At 39.3% G+C, this 12,478-nt stretch overlaps 1 protein-coding gene across 1 annotated transcript in view; it reads right to left on the bottom strand.

Moving 5' to 3' along the window:
* Positions 1-12,478, bottom strand: part of LOC110170911 (receptor tyrosine-protein kinase erbB-4) — a gene marked incomplete at its 5' end in the record, with an annotated part of 420,000 nt that overhangs the window by 25,093 nt on the left and 382,429 nt on the right. Inside the window, 2 exons of the mRNA XM_055166723.1 lie at positions 5,485-5,631; positions 5,709-5,784. Coding sequence (XP_055022698.1) covers positions 5,485-5,631; positions 5,709-5,784 — 223 coding nt within the window. The remainder of the gene's footprint in view (positions 1-5,484; positions 5,632-5,708; positions 5,785-12,478) is intronic.

The raw sequence follows: 12,478 nt of genomic DNA on the forward strand, positions 1-12,478 counted from the left end.
GTACACGTATTTGGCGTATTTGCCAAATTTTTCATACGTCGGCGTACACTGGCTAAACTGTCAAGGCCAGCTGATTGGCCAGTGCGCGGTCTACAACTTCTGGGCTTGTTGTAAACCGTCTAGTGTATTCTGACTCCTGACCTAGTCGCCGGAGAGAAATGAAATTGAGCCTGGGTAGAAGGTTTGTGCACAAATGTAAGATATCATTTTTTAACATAAACCTATAGGGCTGTAGTGTTAGAGTTCCTATATGACATAAAATTGACTCGTGTGACCTTTAAGCCATGTTAGAATGTTGTTACCTCCTCACAAACATCCCTGGAGTTGTGTTTTGTTTCATTCACACATGTTGGAGTATTCCTTATTATTAATCTGTCAAAGCTCAAAATGCTCTGTTCCAACTTGTGATGTCATGTCGCGGTAGTTTTCAAGTTAACATTTACCTTTTACATTTCATTCAGTAGAGATTGGCAATTCCAGGACTGAGATCAACCAAATGACTCTAGTGAAGGTGTGTGGAGTTTGAATGAAAATACAACTCCAAAATACAATGTTTTTGAGGAGAAAACATTACAACACATATCAGAAAATAGCGTAAAATAGGCCCTTTATGCAAGCAACAACTTTTTTAAACTCGTAAGTTCCAGCGGTCAGGATTACAAAGCGTATCTGGGATCCTAAGTGTATCCCTAGATTTTATGAACCATCTCGTACATTGCATCTCAACTCCCCCTCTCCAACCCAGGCCTGGCAGCTGCAATAAGAGTCTAAGGCGGATGAATATTAAAAGAGGAGTATTTGATTAAACTGCGCTGAGTACGTGGCACCCCGGGCTCTCTGGCGGAGGTGTACAAACATGATTCACAAACAATAAATGGAGATAGGGCCCGCGCTCCCATCAAAGGCTGAACAACTGTGCTGGAGCGTCTTCTCATTTCACACGCGCGCTGACGAATTTGAATAAAAAGATGTTTGTGAATCAGACGGGAGCGCGGTTTTGTTGCGTGTGATTGTAAAAAATGAACTGCTCGGGAAAATACATTAACGTCGAGCTAAGTCTTCGAATTTAGGATACCAGACTTCTAGACACATTGTGAGACCTACTGATCACGTTGGGGGTGTTCTACGTGCAGTGTTGGGAAGGTTACTTTTAAAATGTATTCCCCTACAGATTACAGATTACATACACCAAAATGTAGTTTGTAACATAATAATTAAATTACTTAAAGTGAGTAACGTAATTTGAATACTTTGGATTACTTGATATTGTCATGCTTTTTAAAACGACATGAATGTAGCGACCACATCCTAAATTCTTGTAAATTCTTGTTTGTTCTCTTCAAATTGTCTGTTGAGTCAAAGTCTCCATGAATAAGCAACTGTTTACTGTAGAGAAGCAAAGACTAGGAAATCTGAACATAAGATGTTTTGTTTGCTTAAAAGACAATAACAAGCTCAGTCTTTCCTTAACCATATTAAAAAAAATATTATTGATAGAGAAATTATTTTTATATGAGATCACCTTAAATTATGTCCAAACTACTGTTAGGTGTCATAATGTTTAGACTTGGTTTTAGTCCTGGTTTAATCCTGGTTTTAGTCCTGGTTTTAGTCCTGGTTTTAGTCCTGATTTTAGTCCTGGTTTAGTCCTGATTTTAGACCTGGTTTAGTTCTGGTTTAGTTCTGGTTTAGTCCTGGTTTAGACCTGGTTCAGTCCTGGTTTAGTCCTGGTTTAGTCCTGGTTTTAATCCTGGTTTAATCCTGGTTTAGTCCTGGTTTAGTCCTGATTTTAGACCTGGTTTAGTTCTGGTTTAGTTCTGGTTTAGTCCTGGTTTAGTCCTGGTTTAGTCCTGGACTGGTTTAGTCCTGGTTTAGTCCTGGTTCAGTCCTAGTTTAGTCCTAATTTAGTCCTGGTTTAGTCGTGGACTGGTTTAGTTCTGGTTTTAGTCCTGGTGTTAGTTCTGGTTTAGAGGCACAGGAGGAAGCGCGGTCTACGCAGCGTACGAGAGAAAACGCAGTCCACACGCGGCGCACGGGAGCACGTCGGTGTCCGCGCAGTAACTACGGAAGGAGACATGGTCCGCGCGTTCTCAGGTTAATGACGATGATGAAGGTGTGTGTGTGTTTGTGTTTGTGGGTGTTTGTGTGCGTGTCCCCTCATGTGGCAGGTCACTATAGGACAGTGGTGCAGACATCATGAGCCTATAGAGGTTGTTTTCCCCAGTGCCAGTAGCTCCGGTTTGACATTTAAGTTGTAGGCGATTTTATATTTGTTATTTTTTTATATATATCTCACGTCGAGAGACACAAATGCATTTTTACCTGTGCACTGCTGCCTCTGTTCTACTGGCTCTTCGACCTCTTCCATTGTGACTGACGCCGCCAACGTGAACAAATCGTTTACATCGCTCTTACTGCGCACGGTCTGTGTGGGTTTCCGGCAATGAGTGGAATTACCGAAATAAAAAATAAATAAATTGGAGGTAGCACAAAATGTGAAAACAGGAAAATATCGCCTTGTAATCCACTTATTTCAGCTAAGTAACTGTAATCCAATTACCACTCATTAAAACAGTAACTGCAACCGAATACAGTTACTCATAATTTGTACTCTGATTACGTAACAGCCGTACATGTAATCTGTTACTCCCCAACACTGTCTACGTGTATGTCTACGGCGGAATGTTCAGCAGTTACCACGGTGGCACACATCAGCATAAAGGTTTAAGAAAAAAAATAGAAAATGGCTTTAAACGGCATTTTCAGAAGTCTGTGATCAATATGAACATTCACGGGCCTTTTTGAAGAGACCAAATATTTCTGCTAAAGGTCAAAAACACCTCCATAACTAAACCTGAAGAGGTAAGAAGGCCTTTATTTTTGCCATAATGGGGAAATTTCAGCGTCGCTTCCCCTTCAATAAAAGCAGGAGAATGAAAAATGTGCAAACAAAAATGGTCCTTCACTTTCTCACGCTGTTAGAACCTTGATTTTCAACAAAAAAGGAAAAAAGGTGAGAATAACTAACTGCTATCTGTGCCTAGTTGTCTTTTAATTGTGTTAAAATAAAGCTCAGATTAAAGTGTAATTTGAGTAACATCTCAGCAGATCGCGCCTATCGATCGTGCCAGTCGTGCCTATACTTTTGTAGAAATAGAGTTTTTCAAATATTCTTGTTTCTGTACTGTACACTTCAAACGTCAATATCTCAGAACTACCAAGAGCGCTGTCAGAATATTTCTATTTTCACTGTCTATCCCTGCCAATGTCTCTGTTCTTAAAGGGATAACATCAGATTTTAACCAGTGTTTTCCTCATTATTAACTTAATTTACCGTATTTTCCGCACTATTAGGCGCTCTGGATTATAAGGTGCACTGTCATAGAATGGTCTATTTTCAAGCTTTGCATTGGACTTTAAAGGAAAGACAACAGTGTGATGGGTGAGTGGTTTTGTTTGTTTGTTGCGTTCACGGTGACTCTGGGCTTTGTTCAGTTGTGGCGTGTAGGGAGGTGCTGTCTGGGACCAACGGATTGTCGGCGTGTTCGCAGTGACTCAGTTGTTCAGTCGTGTCTAGAAGTGGCACATTGCACTCGCTTTTTCGGTTCGTTCCTCCGTTCCGTTCCTCGTCGGCGTGGAGTGATGAGTGTGTCTGTGGGTGTTTTTTTTTCGCTGCGAGGTCGCTGTCTGCTCCGTGTGTGTTTGTGTGTTCTGTGGGTGGTGTGGATTTGTAGTTTACTGAAGTCGTGCTGTGACATCTGAGTGGATTCGTGGATGGGGCGCTCTAGATTGTGGGGCGCGCAGTCGTATTTTGATGGGGTTGGAGGCTTAAGAGCGTGCTCAATAGCCTGGAAATTATGATACTTAAGGTTTTTATCAGTTGAAAAATCATGTTTGAAAAATCCTTGTATTGTCCTTGCATGGCAAATCCAGACTGATATCTGTGTATTTTTTTTATAACATATTATATATCAGTTTATGTAGACCAGTCCTTCTCAATTAGTGGGGTGGGGGGGTGTGACCTCGTAGCCTGATTCATCAGCCAGTTTCACTTCGTAGAAACCGTCTGACCTTGGCTTGTTAGAATTTGTTCGCTCGATGGTAGGCGGGTACTTTTTATCATTTAACCAATCGCTGCTATTTGGTCATGACGTTTGTAATGCGCCGCTAACGGGGCTAACTGGTATATTAAGCTTTTCCCAAATCCCGCAGGAAGGAGGACAATAACTTCTTTCGTCTTGATGAAATTCACCATTCTCTTTATTCTGGATTTAAATCCTCGATCTCAGGAATCGTTGGCGACACAGAATGTATAGCTCTTCGCTGATTGGCTGGTGCCCGAACTAGCACTTCCCGGGTTTTTGCGAACCGTCTAGTGTATTCTGATTCCTGACCTAGTCGCTAGAGAGAAATGAAGTTGAGCAGAGGCACTAGGTGGCACCATCCTGGCTAGAGACGTCGAGGAACAAGTTTTTTTTTTTTGTCTCTACTAGAATAAAGTGTAATTGCACATCCACCACAGTAGTTGACAGTGACGCTCTCATTGTCAGTGTGCGCAGGGAGTATTGGCGCTATAGTGTTGTTGTTTTTTTTTTGCAGTAAGCAAACGCACACACAGCACAGAGCAGCAGATATGAAGAGAGAACAAACTGTATGTAAAGCGTATGTAGCGCTCAGCTTCACTGTGACTACGGTGGGAAACGACGAAAGACCCGTGTGTTTACTGTAACTAAAAATGTTGGCACGCGAACAGCACGAAGACTAATAAATTACGGCGTCACTTAAAGACATTACACTGATAAGCCACTTGAGTTTTGCAGAATATTGCCGACAATCATCCCGCTTTGTGAATGCTACTTCAGTAAACCAGCGAGCTCTGATAGCATCATATAAGGTGGAGTACCAAACAGCAGAGGGGTTGATACTGACAAACTATAACATCACCTTTAAAGACGAGGAGGAGAGTGGAGTGGACTGTTTCATAACGCCGGTGAGTGGAGCGCGGAATACGGACGAACAAATGCTACGTCTGTTCCCGGGAGTCACTTTGGAGACGCGACTAAAACGTTTGCGCTCGTATTTAAGCTACTGAAGGCGATGGTGCGATTCATCCACGTTTGGTCTGTGGAGTGGGGGGCGCAAAATGTTTTCTTCTTCCATCTTCCAAATAACTGAGAAGGACTGAAAAAGACAGACCATGTGTGTCCTTGATTGGCTAATCCACCTCAATCACACCCATCTGAACTCAGGGAGATTCCACACCGACTCAAATCTTGGTCAAGTATTGAGAGTGTGTATTCTGGATCCCGGGCAAATACTGTGCTCTGTTTGAGTCTTGAATGCTCAGAGAATTTCAGTTTTCACGCATCCCCTATCTCCGCCCACTTCTCTGGATTATACACGCAGGGTTAAAAAAAAAAACACGGCAGGAGAGGCTCTTTGACGAGTTAAAATAAAAAATAAACTGTATAGTGCAGTACTCACATTTGACCATGACCATGTAGACGTCGATGGTGCAGATGGGCGGCTGGGGCAGTCTCTCTCCCTTCTCCAGGATGTCCGGGATCTCTCTGGTGGGAATGCCGTCGTAAGGTTTTCCTCCAAACGTCATCAGCTCCCAGATGGTCACTCCTACAGCACGGAAAGACGATCATATAGAAAAGGAATTTGAACATGAACAGAAATCGTTGAGGAAAATAGTCCCTCACCGTAGCTCCACACGTCGCTCTGGTGGGTGAACTTCCTGTAGTGGATGCACTCAAGGGCCATCCATTTAATCGGCATCTGCAGGTAAAAATACAATGTGAATGGTTTTTTAAAATATGACAAAAAGAAACAAAAACATTAAAGGTACACACTGAAGCACTAAATTATGTGGCACATAATATTACTGACTGAGCTGATCAGAGCGTAATAACATTGTGTCCTTGGGCAAGACTTTAGTGTCTGGATGTGTGTGTGTGCTGTGTGTGTGTGTGTGTGAACGAGTTGTTCATTGTTGTACAGATGTAGTCCTAACTCGTTCGAAAATATATATATCATAATGTTGATTTATTTGTCTGTATATGAGATAGAAACATAGATAGATAGATAGACTGATGTTATTTTTTTTGCATGAAATGTTCCACAGTATGACATTAAACCCATCTGTTTCCATGGATAAAAGTACATGATTGGCAGATAGATCATAGACAGATAGATGCTGTCGTACTTATGAATAAATTGTAATCTATTTATCTAAGATTGTGTGTTTTTAACATATTTAATATTTAATGCGATTTTAGCCAAGCGTGACGGATGAATTTAATTGGTCGTTTATGGAACAAACCATTCTGCACTGGAGCACTGTAACACTTGATTTTGTAATTGTGTTTTTATATGTGTTTTGTGGATGAATGAAATGTGAAATGTGGAAACTGTCTCTCAAATCTGCAAAGCAAATTTACCTACGGGTACGAATAAAGCGACCTAACCTAACTAACGTAGATTGATAGATACACAGACAGACAGATGTTATTTCTTTATGGCATGAAATGTTCCACCGTATGACATTAACCACATCTGTTTCCATGGATACGAGTAGGCGATGTCTCTAGGCCGCGTTACGGGTCATGTGTGGAGAGGTGGAGAGGCGACCCCTCTCACTGTACGAAATGAACAACAAAGACACCCGCGACTGAATTATAAACCAGACGCTCAAAACAAATCAACATCTCCATGGAGACGAGCCACTTACACACACCCCAACAGAAAAGTTACACAGTGCACCTTTAAAGACTTCTTTCTGAAACACAAAACCTGCATATTTAGGTTGAATTATTTGCTCAAACTGAAAGCACTGTTCCACTTCATGTCATGTGGTAATACAAGAAGTGCTCCACTGTGTTTTTAAACTTCATCTCTATTGAACTAAATGTAAAAGGCAGTTCAGACAGACTAATAATAAAAGGTTAAGCAGTTGTGTGAATGAAAACACAACTTGAGGTCTGTTTTTGATGAAGTAACAACATTATAACCAGTGTTGGGAGGATTACTTTTAAAATGTATTCCCCTACAGATTACAGATTACGGACCCCAAAATGTAGTTTGTAACGTAATCCATTAAATTACTTAAAGTGAGTAATGTAATCTGAATACTTTGGATTACTTGATTTGCTGTTGAGAAGCAAAGATGAGGAAATCTTCACATAAGATGTTTTGTCTGATAAAAGAAATTTAAAAAGCCCAGACTTTACTTAACCGTATTAAAAGTATTATTATGATTTAATCCTGTTAAATCCTGTTTTAGACCTGGTTTTAGTCTTGGTTTAGTTCTGGTTTAGTCCTGGTTATAGTCCTAGTTTAGAACTGGTTTAGACCTGGTTTTAGACCTAGTTTAGACTTGGTTTAGACCTGGTTTAGAGATGGTTTGGACCTGGTTTAGATCTGGTTTGGACCTGGTTTAGATCTGGTTTAGACCTGGTTTGGACCTGGTTCAGTATCCAGCAATAAGTGGAATACCGTGGAAAAAAAAAGAGATAAAGCCCAAATGTGAAACCAGGAAAATACCGTCATGTAATCCCTTTATTTCAACAAAGTAACTGTAATCTAATTACCACTCACTGAAACAGTAACTGTAACTGAATACAGTTATTCATAATTTGTACTCTGAATATGTAACTCCTGGTTCATGTAATCTGTTACTCCCCAACACTGATTATAACATGCCTAAAAGCTCACAGATTCCATTCTCCGTTAGCTCAGATTCAGGAATTTAACCCCCGCCCTCGTCTTCCACAGCTGACCTAACTATCTGGCAGCTGCACACCCGTCTCCAGGCATCTTGGTGATTACCGCACAGATCCACGCCTCACTTGTTGACAACCGACAATATTTGAATGCGTCCTTCGTGAGGTATTGGAGAATCGACGTGGCCAAGAGCCTTTCCCCGCACTCCGCCCGACGTGAGCCAAGCAGCGCCATCGATTACCCCGCGTCGATGGCTAGCATGCTTTTTAGGACGCTAAACGAGATCGTATTGGTATTTTGTCAGCTGTTAGTCTGTGGAAAATGGAGAAGAAATCGGGTCTTTGACAAGGGACACTGTCGAGAAACCGAAGACTGCTTTGATGATGTTATAAAACGCGGGTCAATACAACTCTACGGGAGATTAGCGTTTTTTGAAAGAGATACCAAAACTGAAAATTGACATTACTAAAGAGGGCGTTTTACACTTACTATGAGGTATTCACGACTAACACATAACATTTCATTTTTTGATTTGATTAATTTTTATCTTAAGTTTGTGCCAAGAGCAAAACGATAATCATACACATACTAACCTTATAAACAACAGAAAAGCACATTTCTCGAAAAGGAGTGGGAAGAAAAAAAACGTACATTAACCCATCCCTGTTCATGACATAGTTTCAAAAATAAAAAAAACGATGTGGTTGCTTCTGTACATTGATGACGAAACTTTAGGTATGTTTACATATAGCAAAAGAAATGACATACTATGCATACTCAGCCCAATTTCTTTCTTTCTTTTTTTTTTGTATCATACTGTATTAGAGTCATACAAACTAATAATAATCTTAACGAAGCCACAAAAGTTCATCATTTATGATCGTACAAAATAAACTACAATGAGAATGAAGAATGTAAGGATTTTTTTCCCCCGTTTATGATCGTTAAACTAATAATGTTAATGAAGGCACAAAAGTTTATCGTTTATGATCATATCAAAATAAACCACAATGAGAATGAAAAAATGTAAGGACTTTTTTTTTTTTTTTTTTTCATTTATGATCATACAAACCAATAATAATGTTAACGAAGGTACAAAAGTTTATTGTTTATGATCATACAAACTAATAAAAAACTTTTGTGCTTTCATTAATGTTATCGTTTATGATCGTACAAACTAATAATAATGTTAACGAAGGCACAAAAGTTCATTGTTTATGATCGTATCAAAATAAACCACAATGAGAATGAAAAAAATTTAATGATTTTTTTTGTTATTGTTTTCATTTATGGTCGTACAAACTAATAATAATGTTAACAAAGGCACTAAAGTTTATCTTTTATGATTGTACAAACTAATAATAATGTTAACGTACGCACAAAAATTTATCGTTTATGATTATACAAAATAAACTACAGTGAGAATGAAGAATGTAAGGATTTTTTCCCCCCGTTTATGGTCAAACAAACCAATAATAATGTTAAAGAAGGCACAAAATTTTACCATTTATGATCATACAAACTAATAATAATGTTAACGTAGGCACAAAAGTTTATTGTTTATGATCGTACAAAATAAAGCACAATGAGAATAAAACAATGTAAGGATTTTTTGTTTTCGTTTATGATCGTACAAACTAATAATAACATTAACAAAAGCACAAAAGTTTATTATTTATGATCGTACAAAATAAAGCACAATGAGAGTAAAACAATGTAAGGATTTTTTGTTTTCGTTATGGTCGTACAAACTAATAATGTTAACGAAAGCACAAAAGTTTATCGTTTATGATCGTACAAAAAAAAAAAAAAACACAATGAGAATGAAAAAAATTAAGGATTTTGTTTGCTTTTTTTATGGTTGTACAAACTAATAATAATGTTAACAAAGGCACAAAAGTTTATCGTTTATGATCGTATAGTTTTGTATAGATTGTATAGTTAATAGTCGTGGTTTACTTGTCAAAACAATGGATCTAGTCTTGTAGATATTTCTGTGAGAATAATTCACAGAAAACAGCACGTACTGTAGTTTACTAGTCTTTGTAATGTTATTATGAAAGGCTATATCAGGGATACTCGTTGCGCAGCTCGCCAAGCTTTAATTGGTGGCTCGCAAGGTTATAACAAAAATAGTAACACAGCCAGTATATTTTTTTCAAATGTGCTAGATAAACATGTAGTGAGCATTGCAAAAAAAAAATCTGCATTACACTAAGTATAAATCAAGGCTTAATTAATGGTGTTTCCTAAAGGGGGCGCCTTGACACCAACAACCAGTGATGCATGGGTCCATGTTATAAACAACCCAAACCCAACCGATGTTTTCAACTAACCCACCTGCAACTCTGACTCTGCAAAAAAAAATTGAAAATATTGCACCAACCCGCTGCCTGAGCCGCATTTTTAAAAAGTAGTCCATGCTCTTAATTAACATCATCTAAATAAAATGACCAACATAAATAAAGTGAAGTGACTGTTAAATAAAGAGCTGCACTAAACCTGCACACGTACAATCTGCAGTCATATGATCGGCCCATGCATAATCTCTGAAAACATGAACCGAACCATCTCCAACACTACACACACACAGAACAGACTCACCATCATCATCAACACCCCTCTGTCACAGAAAGAACACTCATATTCCACTGAGTCGTGTCCTTTAGTCTGACAGAAGCTGAACCATATCAGAGCACAAGGAAAGAGCTGATTTTTTTTCAGGCTTATAGTTTATGCAAATGAGTCATGTGGTTTTAAGTTTTGTTTCTGTAAAACATAAACAAATGTGTCAAAGCTGAATTAAACACATTATAATGTCAAACCATGGATCTATTAATATAACTGGATACAGTATTGCTGCTTGTAGCTGCCTCCAGTTGATGTAGTGGTCACTCACTGGTACTACAGCGGAAACAATCCCGTGGGCCGAGACAAGATTTTTCTCATAGAGCACAGTGTAATCACAAACTGACTGTGTTCAGCTGACAATGCACCTACAACTTTCAAAAATGTCAGATTTAGTGGCGATTTTTACCTATTTTTTGATTATACACTTTTTCTCAGCTCCAAATCCTTCAGTTGTCTTAAAAAACGCTTTATAATCGTTGGCTCTGCTCTGCTCCGCTCTAGCTCCTCTCACTCTGATTGGTCAAAGCGATCACGTGATACACAAGCCCGCGCTCCGTGCGTGAGTTTGCATCCATTCGAGTGTGCCCAAGGGAGAAAAGAGCATTACTGCGCAGGCTCGGTCGGCCCACAGCCACCGGAAGTACCTCACCGAGCTAAAGGCAAATCTGTAATCATGCACCATTGAGCTCGGCCCATTGACTTGAATGGGCGGCCATTTTGGAACCTGGGGCCTTGTGTCAAACAGGCTGATGTGGATCTATAGTGGTTATGGTTTATATGTTGTAGAGTTGAGTTTATTTATGCAGATTAATAATAGTAATAATGCATGACATCTTCCACTCATCTCAGTATTAAGGTAAATATGGTTTTAATTGCAATGGTGACTTGATATGTTGGCATTTGTTGGGTATAAGTGGCTCTCCTCTTGATTTTGCTCTTCCAATGTGGCTCTTGTGAAAAAAAACAGTGAGTATCACGGGTCTCTGTGTACATTATATGTGTCTTGGGTGGGTGGGCTGTTGGGTGCTTGTGGGTCCGGCTTAAGTGTGTGGTTGGGTGTGGTTGGTGGACTGGGGGTGGGTATATATAGATAATTAAAGATTTTCTGTATACTGATTGGTCTCTATAACTTGACCCACTAAATAAATGTGAAATAAAGAAAGAAAACAACTTCTTACCTCCCTGTGCTCTCTGCGCTAAGTAACTCCCCCTTCAGAGCGCCATCACAACTTCGCACCAGGTTTGCGAAGTTGCTGTGTACATTTTACTATCATGTTTTTGTATATGTATGAAGAATTGTCGTGTGAGCGCATGGGTGATGTTGGCTTGTGGGCGGAGCCTTGTACAGAATCGTATGATAACCGCGAGCAGGGTTCCAATAGGGAGAGATTGCTAGATTGCTCAAACATGCATGAATGACATCTAAAACATCTCCGGGTATGTTTTTGATGAGGGAACAATGTTATAATACGGTAGAAAACTCCAAAAATGTAACTTCTTTAAACTTTTACGTTTTCGGCGTCATATTTTCTACATTATTATCTTATCTTTTGTCAGGGATTAGACTGAAAACTTGCCTTATGGATCTTGTGGCGTAAAGTCTTTTTAACTAACTGCGATCTCGCATTGAAGAAACTGAACTTTTTTGTTTCACTGAGATAGGCCAAGTAATTACAGAGATAGCAACCAGGTCAATAGATCTGCAAAATGACGCAATCAAAAGATTCCACCACACAATTCTGCGATGAAAAAATAATTGTAGTCTGTCTTCTGAAACTAAATTGTAATTGTATTCCGTTGCACAAAGACAATGACAGTCCACTAAAGGTGCACTATGAAACTTTTCTGATAGGGGATGGATCACCTGTTTGTCACCATGGAGATGTTACCGCTTTGGCGCATTATTATTATATTCCTGGTGTTTTTATTGGTACATTCTTACTATGAACGGGGTCACCTCTCCACAGATCTCACCTGCAATCTGAACTCTATGAAGGTAAATAATGCTGTGGAACATTCGAGGCCAGGGGTGTCAAACTCAGATTCACAGAGGCCAAAATTAAAAACTGGGACTAAGTCGTGGGCCAAACTAAATATTTATTGAAGAATTGCAGCAACA

This window comes from Boleophthalmus pectinirostris, unplaced genomic scaffold (genome assembly GCF_026225935.1).
Source record: "Boleophthalmus pectinirostris isolate CB_2022bp ecotype Guang Dong unplaced genomic scaffold, ASM2622593v1 HiC_scaffold_11, whole genome shotgun sequence".
NCBI lineage: Eukaryota > Metazoa > Chordata > Actinopteri > Gobiiformes > Gobiidae > Boleophthalmus > Boleophthalmus pectinirostris.